At 44.2% G+C, this 24,448-nt stretch overlaps 1 protein-coding gene across 2 annotated transcripts in view; it reads left to right on the top strand.

Annotated features, from left to right (window-relative positions):
* Positions 1-24,448, top strand: part of LOC143982423 (mitogen-activated protein kinase 14) — a 114,192-nt gene that overhangs the window by 75,058 nt on the left and 14,686 nt on the right. For both annotated transcript variants that reach the window (XM_077481114.1, XM_077481113.1), the window contains exon 11: positions 4,908-5,081. In XM_077481114.1, coding sequence (XP_077337240.1) covers positions 4,908-5,081 — 174 coding nt within the window. The remainder of the gene's footprint in view (positions 1-4,907; positions 5,082-24,448) is intronic.

Below are 24,448 nucleotides of genomic sequence, written 5' to 3'. Positions count from 1 at the left end.
ACATGGGTTGGACTTGATGGTCTTTTTTTCAACCTCCCCTACTAAGTAATATGTAACAGGTTAATTGAAATGTATCACAGCATGGAATTGCAGAGGTGCTTATCATAGAATTGGATGTTGCCCATGCACATTCCCAAGCACTAGGCATCAAACTGCATCTCTGAAGATGCAACAATTGTAATTCACACACTTCTACGAAACTGTATGGCCAGGCAGATAAAACTGCTCCTGGAATTAACTTTTATTACTGTCTTAATGACCTCCCTTCCAGTTCAGCAGAGGGAATATTGCAAGTTATGCAATGCTATTTTGCTAAACCAGAAAATGTCGACATGACCGCAGTGTTGCAGACATGCAAATATTACAAGACAGATTTGTAATACTATTCAACCAGTCTGCGAGCAAAGCCGTAAAACCATATGCATTTCAAATATTTATGAAGTTCTAATTTAGCAACTATTCTCTAAACATTGTAACCTCCTTGCATTAAAAAAAGTAAATATTTTGCAGCACACCATGGATCGACACAAAGTAGCATCCAAACAGATTATTTATTGCATGATCACAACACAAGGAGAGTGTAACATTTCAGAGTCACGCAGGGCCCCTTCGTAAGGCATGTGATCAAAAGGGGTCCTGCGTGACTCTGAAACGTTGCACTCTCCTTGTGTTGTGATCATGCAATAAATAATCCGTTTGGATGCTACTTTGTGTCGATCCATGGTGTGCTGCCAAATATCTACTTTAAGGCTTGAACCAGTATCCAGCTGGTTGTTGCTGCAGCACCCAAACTTTGAACGTTTATCCATGAATGCGTGCAATGGGAATATGAAGTGCTCCTCACATTCAAAGGCTCGTGTGTTTGTTTTTCTTTTTGAAACTTCAGTTTTGAGCTTTGGAGCAGGATTGCAAACCCAGAAGTTGATTCAGAATCCAGGCTTTAGAACTGAATTCCAGCTGTTACTACTGATAGTTGATGGTTCCTGTACAAGTGTTTGATACACTGCAGCTGTGGAATCCAACCACCTTTTGAAAATAGCTCTGGCTCTGTCCTGTGCCATTTTAAAACAATGGCTGGAGAGAAAGTGGTTAAAGTGGAACTAAACCCTCCTGTCCTGTCCTTTTCAGCCAAGGAAGTTGCCATCTTAGTCTCTGATCTGCAATTACCATGATGCTGCATTTGTGATCAGTTATGACACCAGCCATATGATGGTTTCACTGTTTGCTTGAGAGCACATGCAAATGTGTCAGCATTCCTGACATGCCGTAATTGTTTTTTGAAACTTAAATTGATGGGTTTAGTTCTACTTAAAAATTTTACGATTTAAACGGAGCATATAATGAAAAAGAACTGTCAAAACAATTGGTAGAGCCAGATTATATAGGCAGTAGATCTTTTCTTTACTTGTAAAGGGAAGCTTAATCTGTAAAGGGAAGCTTGATCCTACTTATCCTTACTTATGGGCAGGAAGGCCACCTATTAGAATAACCACTTGTGTTACCACATCTGTATACCTGCTGTGAACCAGAAGTTTTTGCATTTAATCTAATGAATTGACAATAACTTTTGCTACATATGATACCCAAGTAATACAGGGCTTTCTTTTGTAATTTTCTATTACTATGTATCCGTTTGAGCGGCAGTAGTATAAAGTGTTTTACTGTGGATAAAAACTGCAAATTTTATTTAGATTTTTGACCCATGTATAACGAGTACTTTTCAGGTGTAAAATAGCTGAACATACTAAACACTTAAAGGGTCAGTTCACACATGACATTAAAAACACAGCTTTACCTGTATAATATGCTGTACTTTGTTTTTAAAAATGTTCTTTACTTTAATACTGCTTCTACTGTGTGATTATTTTTTAACTGTTATTAACTAAGGTCAAGCTTTTTGCAAACAAAAAATATTGTAACCATATTACAGGCCTTAGTTCAGGGGTAGGTAACCCCCGGCACTGGTTCCGCAAGTGACACTCGAAGCTTCTTTTGCCGGCACTCAACTCCCTCAACAAAGCAGCACAGAAAAGTGTCAGTGAGACACTAATGCATTCCAATTTCCGAATTCTCCACACCACACCTGCGCTGAGGAGGAGGGACTGTGCCACATTGTAAAAGAAGGGAAACGTTGTTTGGTTCTCTAACTTTGCTGTAGCTGCGATCGTCAGCTTTTGCAAAAGGCACGAGATTGAGTGCAGTTATCCTGGAGGGGCGGTCCCTGTTTCCATGAGGACAACGACTGTCATTGGCCACTGCTAAAGCCAATCACAGTACTGCTAGCCCTGTCCACTATCTGGGAGTAAGATGACTCACTTGGTTGCCACTACCAATCTCAGAAAGGAAGGGATTTCACAGTTATTGAGAAAACAGTTTGTAGAATTACTGTTGCGCTTCTGGGAACTTTGTTGAAATTATTCCTGAACCTTTGCGTCACTTACTACTAAACCCGTACACTCTGTGTCCCTTGAAGTCACTGCCAGTATTCAGCACAATGAAAATCACACCCAACTTTTGCACCACACTTTTTCTCAGCTGCGGGGGCCCAACTTATGATCCTGCACACAAGCCCACTGCTTTCAGAAGGTACCCCTGACCTGAGCTCTTCATTGCGCATCCATTCCAGATGCTTGTGACGTCACATACAAGCACGTGTTTCTAGATGCGAGAGGTGGATCAGAAGGATGAGTGTGCCAGGACAGGTAGCTGTCTTATCTCTGCTTCCTTTCACCACTCTGCATATCACGCATATCATAGATGAGAAGAGGGTACAGCGGTGGAGCAGATGAGCAGGAGGGTACAACAGTGGGGAAAATGAGCAGAAGGGGTTCAGAGGTGGAACAGGAGGGTACAGTGGTGGGGCAGATGTGAGAGGAGGTGCATTGGTGGGACAGATGAGCAGAGGGTTGCAGTGGCTGGGTAGAAGACCAGGGGGTACAGAGATGGGGCACAGAGATGGGGCAGAGGAGAAAGGACGTACATTGGTGGTACGGATGAGCAAGGGGAACGGAGGTGGGACAGATGTGCAAGGAGGTACAGTGGTGGGGCAGGTGAGCAAGGGGGTACAGTGGGGACAGTGATCTTAATTGTGGGGTTGCAGGAATTGGGACTGATCTAAGGCGTGAGTGCAGGATGTTAATTTCTCACTACTACTCAAGTAGTTTACAGCATTTACTTTTATAAAAAAAAAAACATTTTTGTGATTGAGTGAAGTTGAAATTTTTTTTGTTATAAAATCGTCACTCTCAAGTTCTTTGAAAATGTATTTCGGTACACTGTGCTCAAACGGTTGCCTACCCCCCTGCCTTGGTTAAACAGTAGCTGCTCTGAGCACAAAATAAGGAGTGCAGCAATAGTCCTGCTAACTACGCTAACAGTGAGGAGTTTGGGGGAGCTGATGATGCAAAGTTAACTAATGCACTGTTGTCAGTTTACAGATAGGCAAAAATTGCTAGCAAGGAAAGCGTTTTTATGGTAAGAAATGTATAGTCTCCTGCCATAAAAACCTACTTGCTTGCAAAGTGTTGTGAACAAGCTCCATAGAGATTATGGTTATGCAGGCTAAAAAAAATGCATTTTTTTTTTCTTGCGTTAAAATAAGAAACTTGTTATACTTCCCTGCTCTGTGCAATGATTTTGCTGCACAGAGCAGCCCCAATCCTCTTCTGGGTTCCACACTGGTGCAGATAAAAAAAAAAAAAAAAACTTCTGCCTTTTATAACCACTTTAAAGTGGTTGTTAAGTCACTCTAACATGTTTGCATCATCAGCGCTATCGCCTATTGTAGTGTCCCACTCTGTGTGTGGTTTAAAAAAAAAAAAATGCTGTAAATGCCTCATTTTAGAGCCAAGATCTGCAATTGCATGATCAGTCAGCTCTCTCCATTGGTCCTCTGACAGATGCAGCGGGGGCCGAGATTCCAGTCATGTGATCGCGGATCGTCGCTCCTAAATGAAGTATTTGCAGCATTTTTTTTATTTTATAAATTGCACACAGAGGGGGGCACTACAATAGGAGACAATGCTGATGGTGCATACATATTATGCAAGCAGCAGGACGGGGGGTGGCACTGACACAAGTGGGGAGAGAGGAAGAGGACCCAGCAACAAAGAGTAGATGGAGGCACGTAAACTGACCATGGTGTCAGGGCTCAGCAGCCATGATGCACCATGGTCAGTTTACATAGGGGAGAACAGAAACTGTCAGGATCAGACAAGTTTTTTTAGGTGTTGCAGGTGGCCAAATTGCACAGTACAAGCACTGTCATATAACATGCTTTTTTTTTGGTGGGGGGAGTTGACAAACGCTTTAACTAAAGCGATATTGAACCCAAAAGTAAAAATATAAAGCAGTGCAGCTTTTTCTTCCAAGCTAAGAACACTTTTAGCAAAGATAGAAAAGACCTTTTGATCTTGACAGACATGCAATGTCCTTGTAACTCTGTTCTGTAAACTACTGGTTGCTCTCCGCCCCCCATGTAATGGAGATGAGGAGATGGAGAATGCTTATAGTCCATATATGGAAAGCAGCCTAGGGTGACAACCATGGCTTCCTTCATAAACACAGTAAAGGAGTGACGTAGCCACCTAGGAACATGTGCTGGATTTTCAAGTGAGGATAAAGGAAAATCTTGGAAAAATGAATGCAGCCACCAGACCAAGGGCTAGTAAGCTGGTTTTGGATAAACTTTTAGTATCTTGTGTAACTTCTTGTATCTTGTGTAAGTCGCAGTGGAGATATGTGATTACTTCAGTCGTACTGTTTAGCTTCAGTTTTCTTCAGATACATTTTGGAAAATTATAAATTGTATTAATCTCATGTATTTACGGTTTGTATTTTTTAAAGCTTTTGACTAACTTATTTAAAACTAATCATGGATTACATTTTCTTTCCAATCCTGTTGTCAGCTGTAGACCTGTTGGAGAAGATGCTTGTTTTAGACACAGACAAGAGGATAACGGCAGCAGAAGCTTTAGCCCATCCCTACTTTGCTCAGTACCATGACCCAGATGATGAACCTATAGCGGAGCCATATGACCAAAGTTTTGAAAGTCGGGAGCTTGATATAGAAGAGTGGAAAAGTAAGTGTACAAAATACCTTTCCCATTCAAAATTATGTGGTCTTTTAGGTTTTAAGCTGCTATATATTTCAGTTTTATTGCAACTGTCCAGATTTTGCCTCCCTCTGCAGCAAATTTCTTAATAGAGCCGTGTATAAAGAGATTTGTAAGAAGTCAGGTTTAGAGTGCATTTTCTTTCCAAGCGTAGTATAGCCATTTCCTTCTCCCACATGAAGGCTGCTTGAAATGCCTTTCTGGATGCATATGCTCAGCCAAAAATTTAAATAGTCTTTATTTCTTATGGCCAGGCGTGGGACATTCACTGTATTTCATATCAGGCAGGGGGGGTAGATATAGTGGACCTGACTTCAACTCTTTTGGCACGCACTTCTTTTTAGATATTTGCATTTCTGTTGCAGTTATGCCTCAGGTTAAATATTGCATGTCTAGCAGTATTAGGTTGTCTTCAATTCCTGGTCACAGTGAGTATCCTTTCAGTGCCTCCCCTGACTTTATGGCAGACCTACAGAGAAAAGGGCCAGTTGCAGGAAACCAGGGCCCCAACATAGAATGAAGGTTGGATGTATTGTTAAAAACCCCATGGGGATTCAAACTCTGTTGGCATTCAAAGCAGTCTCTGAGACCATCTGAATCTACTGTATTTTTTGTCTGGTGTTCAATCCTGTTTTTTTAGTTGCTGGCTGTGATGGCCTGGCTGACGCATAAGCCCTGAGAGATGGGGGGCCTGGCTGATTCCGGTCATCCTTTGCTTTTAAGAGCCAAAAAATCCACTTCTCAAAGTCTATCCCCACATTTGGAAGACCTAACTGCTTTGTGTGGTGGAAGGTAGTCCTCACCAGTACTTTGTGGGATGTATGCTCAGTTTGATCGGGCATGGATCAGCGGTTGGCCATGGGCATTGCACTCTCCGGTGAAGTCCTTCGTCCAGAATGTCACTTATGATCCCTGTAGACATTGCTCTGTGGGATTTGGTAGTTTCAACGCTAAAGGCCTCCTCTCTTTGAACCCATTAGGGATATATCCTTGGCCAACCTTACAATATGTTTTTTCTGATCTTCCATAACTTCTGCCAGAAGCGTGTCAAAGCAGACTGTCTTATCTTCCTGGTAATTCACAAGGATCGGGTTGCCCTTTGGCCTAAGGTATTCTCCTTGCCTAAAGTGGCATCTTATTTTCACCTTAATCAGGACAATGTGTTTGTTTTTACCATTCTTTTGTTCTGTCCAGCCCTGCTGGATGTGGTTCAAGCTGTTAATCTGCCTCACTGCCTTGACCTTAATGGGACAATTGTATTCCCTCGTTGTGCTACCAGAGGGTTCTTTGCACGGGACATCTCATTCCACTATTGCAAGGTGGAACCGCCAGGTTGTGGTTCGGGCCCACTCGGCATAGAATAAGGTTCTTCTCTTTTCAGAGATGAGTCATTCTACTGGATCTGTTAGTGCATCCTGGGCTTTTCAGCATAAAGATTCTGCATTGCAAATTTTTAAAGCTGCCACCTGGCCATCCATTCACACATTTACTATTTGTTACCTGGTGGATGTTCAGACCTCAGCGGATGCTGCTTTTTTTTTTTTTTGCTTCAGGCAGCTGTTTGAGTTATGTCTTGACCTCTCTCTTTTTTTTTTTTTTTTTTCCCCCCATTGTTTTAAGGGGTATCTTGACTAGTTTTGTTGACATTTTTACCCTCCCCTCATTGGCATTGCTTGGGAATGTCCCAGTTGTCTCTGAATTTGTATTGCACTGTATGAGCAAGAAAATAGGATTTTTGACTAACCTGTAAAATCTATTTCATGGAGCACAAGTATAGGACGCAGGCCATCCTCTCCTCTGGGTCCTTTGATCGCTTGTTACAAAACTGAGTATTGAGAGCAGGAGGGAGTTGTATGGGGTTCCTCACAGCACTTTTTTTTTTTTTTTTTGCCAGTGTCCATACACCTGACGATGCCTACATATAACCATATCTCTGAACCTGCCTTTGTCCTGTACTCCCAACAAATGGATTTTACAAGCAAGTCAAAAATCCAAATATTTTTTTTTTTTTTTTTTTAAATGTATTCGTTTTTCTTCAATCAATACTCTTCTATGTTTTGCTGCTAGAGCCGGTTTCTCTGATTGCAGCTATCATGAACCTTATGAAGGTGTGCCCTCAATTTGATAGAGAGGGGGATGTTTGCATTTCACACCCAACATGTCACACTTCAAAATTATGCCTGCTGGTGGAATGGCGACAAACTTTTACCCTTAAAAAATCTCCATAGGTGACATTTAAAAAAATTCTACAGGTTGAATGTTTTGTGTTGGGGCTAGAATTATTGCTCTCACTCTACCGATTCAGGAGATACCTCACGTGTGGTTTGAGCACAGTTTTCATATGCGGGCGCTACTCGCGTATGCGCTCGCTTCTGCACGCAAACTTGGTGGGACTGGGAGCATTTTAATTTATTTATTTTTTCTTTTTTTTTTTCTTATTTATTTTACCTTTTATTTTTTACACGGTTTTAAAAAAATTGTCACTTTTATTCCTATTACAAGGAATGTGAACATCTCTTGTAATAGAAAAAAAAAAGCATGATAGGACCTCTTAAATATGAGATCTGGGGTCAAAACTAAAATGCAATAAAAAAAAGGCCATTTTAAGAGCTATGGGCAGAAGTGAAGTTTGACGTCGCTTTCGCCCTGCAATGTCATGGAGACAGATGGGGGTGATCTTCCTCTCACTTGTCTCCATGCTGAGCCACAGAGAGGACCGGATCGACCCCGCTGCTGCCGAAGGCTCTGGTAAGCGCCGGAGGGCACCGGATCGTGGCGGGAGGGGGGGCACTCTCCCACTGTCGATTTAAGTGATCTTGTGTTGAATCCACGCAGAGACAACTTTTATCTTATACAAAATGTAAAAAGCTAATTTCTTCATCACTTTAGGCCAATATGTATTCTTCTATATATTTGGTAAAAAAAAAAAACGCGATAAGCGTATATTGGTTTGTGCAAAAGTTATAGCATCTACAAAATAGAGGATATATTTGTTTGGTTTTTTTTTTTCCTTTATTTTTAATCTAGTGTTGGTGGCGAGCAGCGATTTTTAGCAGAACTGCGACATTGCGGCGGACAGATCAGACACTTTTTTTTTTTTTTGTTTTTTGTGACCATTGACATTTATACAGCGATCAGTGCTATAAATAGCCACTGATTACAGTAATATCACTGGCAGGGAATGGGTTAGCGTGGGGATGATCAAGGGGTTAAGTGTTCCCTAGGGAGGTGTTTCTAACTGTGGGGGCAGTGTAGTGACAAGGAGTAGAGAGATCAATTTTCCTGATCACTAGGGACTGCAGAGCTCTCTACTTCCCTGACAGAACTGGGATCTGTCTGTTTACCTTGACAGATCCCCGTTCTGTCTCTCTCAGGAGTGATTGCGCGCCTCCAGCAGACATCGTGGCCGCAGGCCGACGTACACCTACGACCTATTTAGGTCAAAACACACTGTACAGTGTCCTGGCAGTAGAACTGATCTTTTGTGACAGGTGAACAGTGGATTCGCTTGAACGCATGTCAGCATAGGGCGTGTCTGCACTATATTTAGCATGCTATTTATACGTTTTATGGAATTCTAAATTAAATTTGAGGTGTAGCTTCTATAAAGTGATATGCAGGAAATTAAATGCATGTTAAACAAAAACATGAATTCTATTTTAAAGCAGCAATTTAATATTTACTGCAATAACATTTATCATATGGTTTGTTTCTTTAATGGGCAAGACAGCAGAGATCTGGATTTTTTTTTTTTTTTTTTTTTTTTTTTTTTTTTTTTTTATCTATCACTTATTTACCATATGTCTTTAAATGGTGAAGTAATGGATTTTTATTTTACCCTTGGGCTGCTGCTGTGCACCCATTAATGTCTGTGAACCAAGCCATCTTTGAATAATTTGGTTAACAGAAACTGTGCAGCCGATTATAGCAGTTCTCGGTGATGACCAATCACAGCACCAGTCTTTACATTAGTCAGCCCTCCCATTCCACTCACAATGGAGGGAGGGGGAACCAAGGAATTAATGAAACAACAAGGTGAAATAATACAACAGATATTCTACAGTAGTGCACCGATTGCAATCAAATCACATCAAAACCATGTGAATAGAAAAAATATATGTGCATACAGTTCATATAACCCCTGATGACAAACTTAGTTTAAATGCTTTGGGGTGTGGCTACATGGCAACTGGATGCAATGTCAGGATGTTGACTCGAGGAGTGTGAGCAGCTGATAAAATCTAAGAGGGATGGTGAAATCGCAGCACTGAGATACCTGACATTCCATTGATTTTTAATTATGGGCATTTTTTATCTATTCTTGTTGTAGGTGCATTACTTTTAAAATAAAGTGGGTATCTTAAAAGGGTTATAAAGGTGTGTTGTTTTTTTTTTTTTTATATGTTATACTTGCCTCAATCCTCCCCTTCTGGGGTCCCCCAGCTGCGCTCCTGGCTCCTCCTTTTCTCAAGTGTCCCCACAAAGCCGCTTTCCATGATGCCTACTGCGCGTCCATTGACACAGACAGCAGAATTCGGCCCCGCCCCTCGGCTTCCGTGTCGCTGGATTTGATTGACAGCAGCGGGAGCCAATGGCTCCTGCTGCTATCTATCCAATGAAGACCCGAGACAGTGGCTGGAGCTGCTGTGCTCAACCCCGTCATTGGAACGATCGGGTTCAGGTAAGTAAAAGGGGGAGCTCTGAGGGGCTGCTGCACTACAGAAGGTTTTTCACCTTCATGCCTTTGCATTATGGTGAAAAAGGTTGAGCGTTTACAATCCCTTATTAAGGTTTTACACTATTGGAGGCTTTGTCTTGATTTCTTTCCCCACGTGTGGAGATTTGTTCTTAATATCTGGACGGAGCTTGGAGATTCTGAGCGGCTTTAGAACAGCATAAGCACTATTAGCCAGTCACAAGAGTGAATGGCATTACCATCTGGTGAGCATTATGCTTAAGAGAGTGGAACTTGCAGTAACACTGTCTGGTGGAGGTTATACAGTGTATTAGCTATTTTATATGGACTTTTTTTATATACACATATATTTTTGCTATTCACATGGTTTTGATGTGATTTGATTGCAATTGGTGCGCTAATGTGGTGTTTGATTTCATTTATATAAAGTAGCAGCACAAGAGAGATTATTCGCTGATTATTGAGGAAGAACATTCCTTGCACAAAATGACATTTCTAAAGGAAAAAAAGTTATTTAAAAGTAATAGCGGCTATAGTGAATTGTTGGGTCTGGGCAATACAGATAAGTCATTGAAAAAACCGCCACGGGATCCCCCCCAGTCCATTTCCAGGCCCTTCCGATCTGGAATGAATATTAAGGGGGACCCCAAACCATATATATATATATATATATATATATATATATATATATATATATATATATATATATATATATATATATATATATATATATATATATATATATATATATATATATATATATATATACACAGTGGTGTGAAAAAGTGTTTGCCCCCTTCCTCATTTCCTGTTCCTTTGCATGTTTGTCACACTTAAGTGTTTCGGAACATCAAACCAATTTAAACAATAGTCAAGGACAACACAAGTAAACACAAAATGCAATTTGTAAATGAAGGTGTTTATTATTAAAGGTGAAAAAAAATCCAAACCATCATGGCCCTGTGTGAAAGTGATTGCCCCCCTTGTTAAAACATACTGTAACTGTGGTTGTCCACACCTGAGTTCAATTTCTCTAGCCACACCCAGGCCTGATTATTGCCACACCTGTTCACAATCAAGGCATCACTTAAATAGGAGCTGCTTGACACAGTAAGGTCCACCAGAAGATCCTTAAAAGCTACACATCATGCCGAGACCCAAAGAAATTCAGGAACAATTGAGAAAGAAAGTAATTAAGATCTATCAGTCTGGAAAGGGTTATAAAGCCATTTCCAAAGCTTTGGGAATCCAGCGAACCACAGTGAGAGCCATTATCCACAAATGGCGAAGACATGGAACAGTGGTGAACCTTCCCAGGAGTGGCCGGCCGCCCAAAATTACCCCAAGAGCGCAGCGACGACTCATCCAAGAGGTCACAAAAGACCCCACAACAACATCCAAGGAACTGCAGGCCTCACTTGCCTCAGTTAAGGTCAGCGTTCATGCCTCCACCATCAGGAAAAGACTGGGCAAAAATGGCCTGCATGGCAGAGTTCCAAGGAGAAAACCACTGCTGAGCAAAAAGAACATCAAAGCTCGTCTCAATTTCTCCACAACACATCTTGATGATCCCCAAGACTTTTGGGACAACATTCTGTGGACCGATGAGACAAAAGTGGAACTCTTTGGAAGGTGTGTGTCCAAGTATATCTGGTGTAGAAGGAACACTGCATTTCATAAAAAGAACATTATACCAACAGTAAAATATGGTGCTAGTAGTGTGATGGTCTGGGGCTGTTTTGCTGCTTCAGGACCTGGAAGACTTGCCGTGATAAAAGGAACTATGAATTCTGCTGTCTACCAAGAGATCCTGAAGGAGAATGTCCGACCATCTGTTCGTGTACTCAAGCTGAAACGAACTTGGGTTCTGCAGCAGGACAATGATCCTAAACACACCAGCAAGTCCACCACCGAATGGCTGAAGAAAAACAAAATGAAGACTTTGGAGTGGCCTAGCCAAAGTCCTGACCTGAATCCTATTGAGATGTTGTGGTATGACCTTAAAAAGGCCGTTCATGCTCGAAAACCCTCTAATGTAACTGAATTAGGACAATTCTGCAAAGAGGAGTGGGCCAAAATTCCTCCAGGACGCTGTAAAAGCCTCATTGCACGTTATCGCAAACGCTTGGTTGCAGTTGTTGCTGCTAAGGGTGGCCCAACCAGTTATTAGGTTTAGGGGGCAATCACTTTTTCACACAGGGCCATGATGGTTTGGATTTTTTTTCACCTTTAATAATAAACACCTTCATTTACAAATTGCATTTTGTGTTTACTTGTGTTGTCCTTGACTATTGTTTAAATTGGTTTGATGTTCCGAAACACTTAAGTGTGACAAACATGCAAAGGAACAGGAAATGAGGAAGGGGGCAAACACTTTTTCTCACCACTGTGTGTGTGTGTGTGTGTGTATATATATATATATATATATATATATATTATAAATTTATTGTATGGGGGGCCCCCCCAAATGCCATACCAGGCCCTTCAGGTCTGGTATGGATTTTAAGGTGAACCCCTCGCCAAAATGTAAAAAATAAATAAATGGCGTGGGGTCCCCCAAAAATCCATAAACCCCCGAAACCAGGCCAAATGCCCTCAACATGGGGAGGGTGCATTGGGGTAACCCCAAAGCACCTTGTCCCCATTTTAATGGATACAAGGGCCTCATCCCCACAACCCTTGCCTGGTGGTTGTGGGGGGGCTTATCGGAATCTGGAAGCCCCCTTTTAACAAGGGACCCCCAGATCCCCCCGTTTTGAAATGGTAATGGGTAACCGGGTTTCCTTGCCCTCTTCTGACGCCATGGGGAAATCATTGGGAAGTCCCCTTGTGTCAGAGGGGTCGGTGTCATCTGTGTAAGTGACCGTGTGGCCCCGCCCTCAGTTATAAAAGAACTGTCATTAGCGTTGAAGCATCATACGGCAGGTCCCTCCCATGGAGGCGGATCGGTGTCGGCCTGCAGGGTTGTTATTTATTTATATTTTTGGGGGGGGGGGGGGGTTCGGTCCATCGGCGGAGCAAGAGAAGAAGATAAAAGGACTCTGGGACTTTTTTTGGTATTATTTCTTTATAAATTTCAATTTTCGACCAATGTACATCCTCACTTTGAGGATAGATATCGTTGTTATGGCAGCAGCTAGCTGCCATAACCCCGGTATCGCCGTGTTCGGCCGGCGGTCCAGTACAAGATAAAAGTAGTCTCTGCGGAGGTTTGGCCGCAAGATCACTTTTATCGATAGCGGGAGAGGGCCACCCTCCCGCTGCGATCTGATCCTCTCGGCGGCTCTGCATGGAGACAAATGAGGCAAAGATCACCCCCATCTGTGTCCATGACACTGCAGACCTGAAGGGTCTGGCATGGATTTTGAGGGGGACTCCTACGCCATTAAAAAAAAAAAAATTGCCGCAGGGTTCCCCTTAATATCCATACCAGACCTGAATGGCCTGGTATGGAATTTGGGGGGACCCCGACGCAATTTTTTTTATTTGGTTCGGGGTTCCCCTTAATATTCACACCAGACCCAAAGGGTAAATTACTTTTATCTGTATTGCCCAGACCCAACAGTTCTGCTGCAAGTTAGGGTTGCCCAACTCGCATGGGTGGAAGGACTTATTTTCGCCTTTGCGGCTTACGGGACTCAAAGTCCCATGCAAATTGGTCTGTAGCGTGGTATCCAGAGACTACAAGCTGAAGTTTCACTGCTTTTCCCCTCCACGGTTTACTGCTCAGTTTTCATGGAATCTACAAAAATAAAGAAAATTATTTGTACATCACGGGACACAGAGCCATAGTAATTACTATGTGGGTTATAGTCCACCTTCAGGTGCTGGACACTGGCACACCCTAAACAGGAAGTTGTCTCCCTATATAACCCCTTCCACTACTGGGGAGTATCTCAGTTTTTTTCGCCAGTGTCTAAGATGTTGGTCTTGAGGGAAGATGTGCTGAGCTCCACTGGAGCAATTCTTGCTGTGGGCTATGCAGTCGGATCCATTCAAAGTGTCTTTTAGGCTGAATTGAATGGTACCTGGGCCTCGTGTCCAAGATTTTGCCTGTAAACGCTTCTCTTTTTTGAGAGCTGGACCCCAGAATCGAATAGTTTTGGTATTAAGGCCATAAAGTTTTACTGGCGGTGGTGCTATTACAGATCCAGGATTGTGGGTTTCCCAGAGGATCCCTGGCCCTGAAGGTTTAATGGAACCCACCGTGAAGGGTGAAGATTGGGTCTGTTGGTTTTTACCACAGAAAAGCATGTGGCGGGAAAGGTAAGTGGAGTCTTCTAAAAAAAAAAAAAAAAAAAAATTAAATTTTCTTATGAATTGTCTCCTTTGATTCGTAAATGTTGTCATGCCTATGTGTCACCACTGGGGGCTGTATGGAGCACATACCTTCTCATGCTTCCTCAAGAGATCAAGCTGTTTAGCAGCAGGCTTCTTTTTCTCTCCAACCAGCAGCAGACCGGGGGGGGGGGGGGTTCTCTTCTCCAGACACCCCCCACCTGTGCTGTATTCTCCCCTCTTCACGAGAGAGAGCGTCGGAAGAAAAAACTCGCAAAAATCGATCAGCAGGCCGCTACGCGGCAGCTTCCAGGCGCTCTCCACCATTTTTATCCCCTCATATGTTGGTCCTGTAGGATCAGAGACCCACGCTCGCACAGGGGGAAAAAAAAGCAAGGAAGGGGCAGAGAGCGACGGAGTGGGGGGGTGGAGCTTAGCGATGCGTTTGGAGTCCTCCAACGTCCAGCGCGGGGATGTGTTTTTTTTTTTTTTTTAAGCACCATTTTTACTGCTGGAGGGACACGAGTGTAAAGGGGCAGGAAAGCGGTTTGGTGACACAAGCATTGCTTTTGAAACATTTACTATTGCATCAGGCTGAATGAGCATTAATAGCAGCGGCTTTGGCTGACTTTTGCTCAAGCAATGGATGCGGTTTCTTCTGGTAGTATCTCTGCATTGTGCATTGGGCTATCTTCAGAAGAGGGGTTGAAACGCCCACAAAAAAGGAGTTAAAAGGGTCTCCTTAAAGCTCTGGAATGCCTACTCTACAAATGGCATCCTACCATGACTTTTTTGCAACTGTTTTCAACACTACAGCCCCTATTCATTTTACTTTTTCCTCAGGCATGGTAGGTTTTTAAAAAAAAAATTGTGACTTTAATTGCATCCCAGTGTGGTCAAGATGCGACAGGTTCTCTTCCATTTTCCTAGGACCCTCAGTCTGAGGAACTAGGGGCAGGAGAAGACTAATTCCCTCAGGGGACCGTGGTGAGGCTGATGACTCCTCATCAGAGGTGTCAGATGCGGGAGAGTCAACGTTCACAATTAAGATTGATGATACAATTTCTTGCTAAATGATCAGCTCCACATTTATGTACCCTTAACTGAGTGTTTGGGTTCGCTAGTGCCTCAAGCTTTGCATGCTTTTTCCTGTCCATTCTTTGTTGGAAAAGTTTTTTTTTTTTTTTTTTTTTTTTTTTTTATCTGGAGGATCACCCAGATAAGTATTATTTTCCTTTCTAAAAGGTTTTCTTTTACAAAGATTTTTATTGTTAAGTAACAAGTTTGAGTCAATACAATAGGCTTACAGTTGGATTTCAGTACAGGTAGTTCCAGTTAAGTATAATTCAAGCAGATTTTCTTCTAACCATGTACACATTCTCTGGATCAGGACAAGACCCTAGGTTTTATATAGATGTAACACAGACCTGGAGTATGCCCGAAGCTTATAGTAATCATATCTGATGAAGTGGAAAGATGAAAAAAAGAAAAAAAAAGGAGGGAGGGAAAGATGAAGAGACAAGAGTAGGGGGAATAGAGGGGTCTGGAGAGAAGAGAGGGAGGTCAAAGTGGAGGGGGGGGGGGATTGAAGAGGAGGAGGATGGGCCCCTACAGCGACAGCACGGTGACATCGAATCTGGGAGAATGGTGGTACTCTATCCAGGGTTGCCAGACTCTAAGAAATTTGGTATGAGTGTCAGAGAGGACAGTTTTTCATTGACCATGACATCATTCAGACGGTTTTGGACTGCCTCAAAGCTAAGGGCCGGGGTTCTCCATGTTCGCTCTATTGTCCGCTTAGTTGCGGTAAAAAGATGCTGCGCCAACTGTCATTCTGGGCGTAGTAGGTCTGGTATTTGCCGAGAAGAGCCTTGAATGGATCCTTTTTTTAGGTTCACCCGATGTAGGCTGCGAAGCAACGTGTAAACCCTGACCCATAGTCTGCACACCTTCGGGCACGTCCACCAAATATGGGCCATTGTGCCCTCCTGGTTGCACCCCCTGAAACAGAGAGAGGAGCAGGTGGGAGCGAAGCGGGCTAAACGTGTCGGGGTGTAATACCACCGGTATAGGACCTTATAGGCGTTCTCTAGGATCGTGACATTGCATGAGCATTTTGACAGGGTTAGGGTCTTTGCCTGCCAATCTTCCGGATCCAACTTCTTCCCCAGTTCCTTCTCCCACTGCAGGTGATAGGATCGCACCGGGGGTTTCTTCTTAGCGATCAAGGCTGAGTATATTAATGATATCAGATCTTCAGATGCTTTCGAATGTAAGGGGTGTCCTGGGATTTGGGAAGGCTTTGGAGGAAGTGATGAATCTGAAGATATCTAAAATACTCCCTTAAGGGTATATTGTGAGACGAGCGCAAGGCTGCAAATGGTAGTATTCTAGTAGGTGTAAGTAGTGAGTGAACGTCTACGAAGCCATTCCGGGTCCACCAATTAAATTGTGCAGAGTTATCAAGACCCGGGGGGAAAAGAGGGCAACGAAGGAGTCGCAGCAGCGGGAAATGGGGAGAAGCCAACCCTGCAGAAAACTTCACTGAGTCCCAAACTCTCAAAGTGTGGATCATGCAGGGCCCCGTAATCGTGGGGCCGTGTTTTGGCGGGAGCCAGGGTAAGGAGGAAATGGTGAGTAGGTCGATCGCCGCCCACAATGGGAGTTGATACGTTTCGTGGAGGTGAGAGAGGGGTGCTATGGCGGCTGCTGTATAGTAGTCTCGTAGATTTGGGACCGCAAGGCCTCCATTCGCTTTTTTAGCAAACATGATTTGTCTGTTGATACGAGGGCGAGACGACCCCCAGATAAATTGTAGGACCCTACTCTGATGAATATTGAGGACCTGCGAAGGAACCGGGATTGGGAGGACCCTAAAGTAATATAGTAGCTTCGGGAGATATTCTGATGGCTGATATTCTCCCGAACCAAGAGAGGGGTAAAGATGACCACGATGTCAGCATATCTGATAACTGCTTGGACAGGGGTGGGTAGTTGGCCTGATATAGGGCCTGATATGTGGAGGTGATGCGAATTCCCAAATAAGGTAGAGAGGAGACCCATTGATAGGGAAAGGCTGATTGCAAGTCCCTCAGTAGTTCCTGGGACAGGTTGGTCGACAATGCCTTTGATTTGGATGGGTTGATCTGAAGCCCTGAGTGATGCAAACGCCCGTAGTAGGGCGTGTAAATTGGGCAGGGTCATCCTAGGGGAAGTGACAGAAAGGAGAATGTCCTCGGCAAACAAGGAGATCTTATGAGGAGAACTGGCAATTTCAATGCCCTTTTATATCAGGGTGTGTTCTTATCGCTTCCGCCAGGGGTTCCAGCGCCAGTACAAACGGAAGGGGTGATAACGGGCATCCCTGGCGGGTCCCTCTCTGAATGTCAAAAATGGGGGATTCAAACCCATAATATTTTATTTTTGCTCTGGGGGAGTCATATAGCGCCGACATCCAGGACATAAACGGGGAGCCGATGCCAAAGTGCTGCAGACCGACATAAGATAGGGCCATGGCAAGGTATCAAAGGCCTTAGTCATGTCGAGGGAGAGAAGCATAGATTCAAGAGAGCGGGTGTGAGCTAGGTGTTGTAGTTGCACTATACGGTGGATTGCGTCGCCAGCCTGTCTCTGGGGCACAAAACCGACCTGATCTTTTTTTATCAGACGAAGGAGAAACGAGTTTAGGCGTGTCGCCAAGATTTTTGTCAGGAGCTTCATATCGATATCGATATTGATAAGAGATGGGCCTGAAATTGGCCCAAGATGAGTGATCCCGGTCAGGTTTCGGAATCATAACTTCGTTTGCCTTCAGAAGATCCGGGGTAAGAGGACAGCCTCTCTTCACCGAGTTGTACATAGCCACCAGATGGTCACAACTGGTGCCAGTTTCCTGTAATCTAGCGCGGTATAGCAGTCTGGCCCGAGTCGTTTGCCCACCCTAAGTTCTTTTATAGCTTGTAGAACCTCTGAGGGTTGAATGTCCCTATCCATAAGGGCGACATGGGCCCCGGTCAAGGATGGGAGCTAAAGACCCGCAAGAAAGTCCGCCGTTCTTTCAGTGGAAGCCCCCTCTGATGCCGTATACAGCTTCGCTAGGCGAAACCCAAACTCTTTTAGAACATGCTTTGGGTTCCCAGTTAGGACATTGTTGCGATCTCTCAGCGTAATTGGGGTTATTTTGGGGGCAAATATTCTGAGTCTGTTGGCCATCATGCGAGTCGGTTTATTTGCTCTCTGGTACCATCGCTGACGGGACCAGCGGAGTACCCGCTCAACCCCCTTAGTTAGGCACAAGTCAAGCTCAGATCTGGTTCATTCCAGTAGTTTGCGGTTGCCCGGGGTAGGAAACTGTTTAAACCTCTCGGATATCTCTGCCAGTCGGGACTCAAGCTCCTTTTTGTTTTCTCTCTCTAGTTTTCTTACGGGCCAAGTCTATGCCGCTTATACGTCCACGCAAAACTGCTTTATAAGCCTCCCAGAGGACCACCGGCGAGGTCACTGAGCCCAGGTTTTCCCGAAAGTAGTCCTCAGAGGCCTTAATAATAATTTCTTCTGTAGTTTCTACATGAGTAAGGAGCGAGTCGTTCATGACCCAAGGAGAAAGTCAGGGTCTATCCAGGATAGAGTGGCAGACAATCAAGACAGGGCCGTGGTCAGACCAGGCCAGGACTGAGGCCGCTACCACCAGTGGTAAGTGTCGTCTAAGCATAAACATGTGGTCAATCCGTGAATGCACCTGGTGGGGGTGGGAATAATGGGTGTAGTCTCTGCCCTGCGGATGGCATTCCCTCCATAGGTCAACTAGGTCATGGGATTGTAGGGCTCGGGTGAATAATTTGGCGCTCTACGTCGGGCCGTTTTTCTCTGGCGGGTGTTTGTCTAATTTAGGGTTAAGAATTAGGTTGTAGTCTCCTGCCAGTAGAAGGGTTCCCTTGCCGTGGGAGGCCAGCAGCACACAGACATGGGTCAGAAAGGGTCCCGGGCTCACATTGGGGCGTAGTACGTCAGTATGGTCACTTCCGTGTCATGCATAGTGCCTTGAAGCAGTAAAAATCTGCCGTCAGGATCAGCTATCTGTTTAGCGCATCTAAATGGAGCTGACTTGCGGAATGCCACGAGAACCCCGCGTTGTTTGGTTGGGGCATTAGCCCAAAAAACCTGAGGAAATTGAGCATCAAAGTACTTAGGATGAGAGGTCTTAGAAAAATGTCTCTCCTGTAAGCAAGCAATATCAATGGGTTTTCTGAGAAGAAACTTAAAAACTTTAACTCTCTTGTGGGGGGAGTTCATTCCCTGAACATTCAGGGACAACCACTTAATCGTCATTGATAGAGTAGCAGAAAGTCGCTTACCTGGAGCCGAAGTACACACCCCGTGTGGCCGAAGGAGAGAGGGAAAAAGGAAAGAAGTAAAGAGGGGGGTGGGGAAGGGATAGAGAGCATCATTATAGCATGGAAAGTAGAGACATGCAATGCTAGGTACCAATAATTCTTACACAGCAAGTTTGCTATCGGTCGTGGGACATAAAACCCACTACGCGGTTGGGAGTTGGCTCAAGCAGGAGTCCGAGCCAAGAACCAACACATGGGGGAGCGGTGGACCGACGGAAACCACCTGACTTAACATTAACAATTATTGCAAATGTCAAAGAACCTGACAACAGTGGCATAACTGCATAAACAATAAAACGAACATCAGTAAGAGTAAACAGAAAAGTAATTCTGACATAAGGAACAGAGAACCCACAAGCTAAGGCCTGAAAAATTGCTGTGGTTAGACGGTAAATCCCTTGTTCCAAAGAGGCAAGAAGAAAAAAAAAAAAAACCCACAGGCAACCTGCAGCTAGTACCGTCTAAGGCAGGCATTAAAAACATATGAACCCGTGAAACCAAAAAACAAAAACCTTGGGACGGGCCGAGGGCCTCGCCCTGTCTTGAATAAAACAGTCTACGCATAGGCCCATAGAATAAGAGCGTAAGAGCAGGATAGTAGTCCTCAGATGGTCACGGTAATAGACCTCCTGAAATAATAGGTCCTGGGTAGCAGTGGGGGGCCCTGCTTCGTAAGGTCGTGCGTCATGGGTCACAACCGCCCATTTCTTTGAGGGCCAAAAAAAAACAACTTTTGGGTAAGGCGGTGGACAAAAATCTTAAAAAAAAGAAAAACATTTTTGGATTGGGCTGTTGTGGCTGGGGGGGAAGAAGGCGGTCATTCCCTGAGTGAAATCAGTGTTCATGGAAATGACGGGATTCTTACTGTCTTCTAGCGATGTCCGCCCGAGGAAGCCTCTTGGAATTTCTGAGCCTTGAGAGAACGGAGGGCTTGAGATCTATTCTGGGAAGATTGTGAGGATCGCAATGGGGCTCTGGAAGGACTCGGGCGGGCCACAGCGGCCTCAGGCTGAGAGGGAGGAAGGTCAAACTGAAGTTCCTGGAATTACTGTTGCAGGTCTGGCAGGGAGGAAGCGTGAAACTGACGCCACATGTGGTAAAAAGAAAGTTTAAAGGGGAATCCCCACCGGTAGTGAATGTTCCTGGTTTGTAAGATTTGCAGATAGGGATTCATGTTCCGCCTCTTAGTGATAGTGACCCGGAAAAGATCCGCAAACAGTTGAAGGGGGTTTCCTTGAAAAGATATATGTCAGGTAATTCCCTGGCAGCTTGAAGGAGTCGCTCTTTGGTTCTGTAGAAATTAAATTTTATTATTGCATCTCTGGGCGGACCTTCCGTGGGCTTGGGAGCGAGGGACCTGTGTATGCGATCAAATTCAAGGCGTTCGGTCGGGATATCAGGTGCGAGCTTTTGAAAGAATGCTGTTGCTGTTCCCTGAAGGTCTATTGTGGTCTCCGGGAGGCCGCGGATGCGGAGGTTGCCCCTGCGGGCCCTGTTTTCAGAGTCTTCAAGTTTATCCTGTAGAGTAAGGAGTTCAGCGTTCAGCTTTTCTACCTCCTCCTCGTGACCTTCCAGCACCGTGGTCGTTAGGTCCATCCTCTCCTCCAGCTGATTTGTGCGGTGTCCCAGTTCCTTGAGACCTCTCACCAGCTCTGCAGATAGTTTACGGGAAGCTGCGTTGATCTCGTCCCTCATTATAGTGCGGAATTTCTGTAGCAGGGCCTCTGAGCCGGTGTCCGCCGGGCTCGTTAAATTAGAGGGGAATTGGGACAGGCTATCGTCCGAATGTTGGTTGGTGTCATGAGGTTCTGGGGGTTCGGGCGCCATCTTGCCTTTCCCTTTCGTCCTTCCCACGGGCCGGAGATGCTTTCTGTTGTGATCTGTTACGGGGCGATTCCGGGGCGTATTATTATACATACCCGTCGCTTGCTCAGTAGCGCACGGCCAGGGCAGTAGTGGCAGTGAAATATGACTGGGTATGCCTTATATGTCAAGTGGTATTTTCCGACGGCGCGACACTAAGGGACTACGCTGTCATCCTAGCGTCCGCGCATACATCCCCACACAATTTTGTCAGTCGCTCTCAGGGCCCTCCAGGGCCACTGACATGTATTGGGTGCTGTAAGTTGCTGGAGGTTGCTGGGGGGCGGGGGGGGGGGGCAGGTCTCAGCCCAGGGTGCATAGGGTGCCTGCAGTGGTATGGAGGGTGTCCCAGCAGGGTTGGGCTGGCACCTCAGGCCGAAGGGGTCCACGTCTGACCGCGGCGAAACGACTGCTGTATCGTTCGCGCCCTCCAGGGCGAAGGCTCCGGCGACTCCGCAGGCCTCAAGATGACGGCCGGGACTCGGAGTGCCGAGTAGGCCGCAAGCCTGATCACGGGCCTCACGGGTGTAGACCGGCCAAAGTTTTCCTGTCGCCTCCCACTGCTATCCGCCGACAACGCTGAGTCCGCCGCCGGCTGAGAACCGGGCGGATGGCGGTAGATAGAGGATTCGGCCGGCGGAGCTCAGCTAAAGCACGTCTTCTCCTTGCTGTGTCCGGCCACGCCCCCCTCCTTTCTAAAAGGTTTTCACACTATTCTATGGTAGAGAAAATTCACTAAGTAGGGCATACCAGCAACTAACACTACTATATCCTTTGTTAGTATGTTTGACTTGTTCAGCAGACAATACTCAAATACTTAGGGATCCAACGGATAAAAGGTTGGAATTCCTATTGACCACTGGGCACTTAAACACCCTTAATAACCAGACCAATTTTAAGCTTTCGGTGCTCACATATTTTGAATGACTATTACTCAGTCATGCAACACTGTACCCATATGAAATTTTTGTCCTTTTTTTTTCACACAAATAGAGCTTTCTTTTGGTGGTATTTAATCACCGCTGGGTTTTTATTTTTTTGTGCTATAAAAGAAAAAAGACCGAAAATTCTGTAAAAGAATTTTTCTTAATTTCTGTTATAAAATTTAGCAGATTAGTAATTTTTCTTCATAAATTTTGGCCAAAATTGATACTACTACATATCTTTGGTAAAAATAAGTACAAATTGGTGGATATTATTTGGTCTTTGTGAAAGTTAGAGTCCATAAGCTATGGTACCAATATCTGAAAATTGATCACACCTGAAGTACTGACTTTCTTGAGACCCTAACATGCCAGAAAAGTACAAATGCCCCCCAATGACCCCTTTTTGGAAAGAAGACATTCCAAGGTATTTAGTAAGAGGCATGGTGAGTTTTTTGAAGTTGTCATTTTTTTCCCACAGTTCTTTGCTATATATATATATATATATATATATATATATATATATATATATATATATATATATATATATATATATATATATATATATATATATATATATATATATATATATATATATATATATATATATTTTTTTTTTTTTTTTTTTTTTCGTTTACAAAATTGTCATATCAGGTTATTTCTCACACACAGCATATGCATACCTCAAATTACACCCCAAAACACATTCTGCTATTACTCCCAAGTATGGCGATACCACATGTGTGAGACTTTACACAGCCCGGCCACATACAGAGGCCCAACGTGCAGGGAGCACCATCAGGCGTTCTGGAGCACCCAGGACAATTTACATTTCTCTCCTACATGTAAAAATCATCATTTATTTGCTATAAAATTACATAAACCCCAAAACATTATATATGTTTTTTTAGCAAAGACCCTAGAGAATACACTGGTGGTCGTTGCAACTTTTTATCTCGCACAGTATTTGCGCAACAGTTTTTCGAACGCTTTTTTGGGGAAAGTTTTGTGCTTTAAAAAAAAAAAAACAGTAAAGATAGCCCAATGTTTTTGCATAATGTGAAAGATGAAGTTACGCTGAGTAAATAGATACCTAACAAGTCACCCTTCAAAATTGCACACGCTCGTGGAATGGCGCCAAACGTCGCTACTTAAAAATCCCCATAGTCGAGGCTTTAAATTTTTTTTACTGATTACATGTTTTGAATTCGAGGAGGTCTGGGGCCAAAATTATTGCTCTCGCTCTAACGTTCGCAGCGATTCCTCACATGTGTGGTTTAAACACCGTTTTCATATGCGGGCGGGACTTGCGTATGCGTTCCCTTCTGCATGCAAGCTCACGGGGACAGAAAAAGCTGATATCTGAATGATGCCTGTAGCTACAGGCATCATTCAGATATCCCCGCACAAAGTCAAGTACGTCATATGACGGCCAGCAGGCAGGAAGTGGTTAAAATGGCTTTTTTTTTTATTTTATTTTATTTTTTTTTTTTTTTTTTTTTTTTTTACACAAAGTTGTCCATTTATACAATATTTCTAACACATAGCATGTACATACCATGTACATGTACATGCCAAAAATTACACCACAAAATAGATTCCCCTACTCCTCCTGAGTACGGCGATAACACTTACACTTACAGCGAGCAGCGATGTGGGCACTGCAGATCCAGCCCACATCGCTGCTGACACCGATCTCTCCCCTCTCACTGTACTGATGACATGACGCCAGTTTGTTTACAGGCGATCGCTCCGTCATTTGACGGAGCGATCACGTGGTAAACGGCCGCTCACGGATGCTCTCAAAGTAAGGAAGCGTGGGAGAGCGGAATTCTAGGAGGACGTTTATAGTACGTCCTCCCAAAGTTAAGCGACCACCCTGCAGCCGTCATTCGGCTATGGGCCGGTTGTTAAGTGGTTAAAAAAATAAATATTTTTTTTTTCTCTGGCAGGTTGAGTGTCTCAGCCTGCACTAACAGTAATTGGTTAATCGTTGAGAGACCAGTTTAAACAGGTGTTCAAGGTTATCCTATTCAGCAGGTCCAGGAGGCAGCTTTAAGTTTGCCATTGTTGCTATGGCAGATTCTATCATTTAGGCCTTGCGCCCTTCGCTAAGCGTCATGCAGGAAGCTTCTGGCTAGTCTTACTTTTTGCGATGAAATGGCTATCTGGGGGTATTTT

The sequence above is a fragment of the Lithobates pipiens genome, unplaced genomic scaffold (genome assembly GCF_037356315.1).
Source record: "Lithobates pipiens isolate NorthernLeopardFrog02 unplaced genomic scaffold, aLitPip1_a1.2 Scaffold_16, whole genome shotgun sequence".
NCBI lineage: Eukaryota > Metazoa > Chordata > Amphibia > Anura > Ranidae > Lithobates > Lithobates pipiens.
This window is presented reverse-complemented; position numbering and strand designations above follow the sequence as displayed.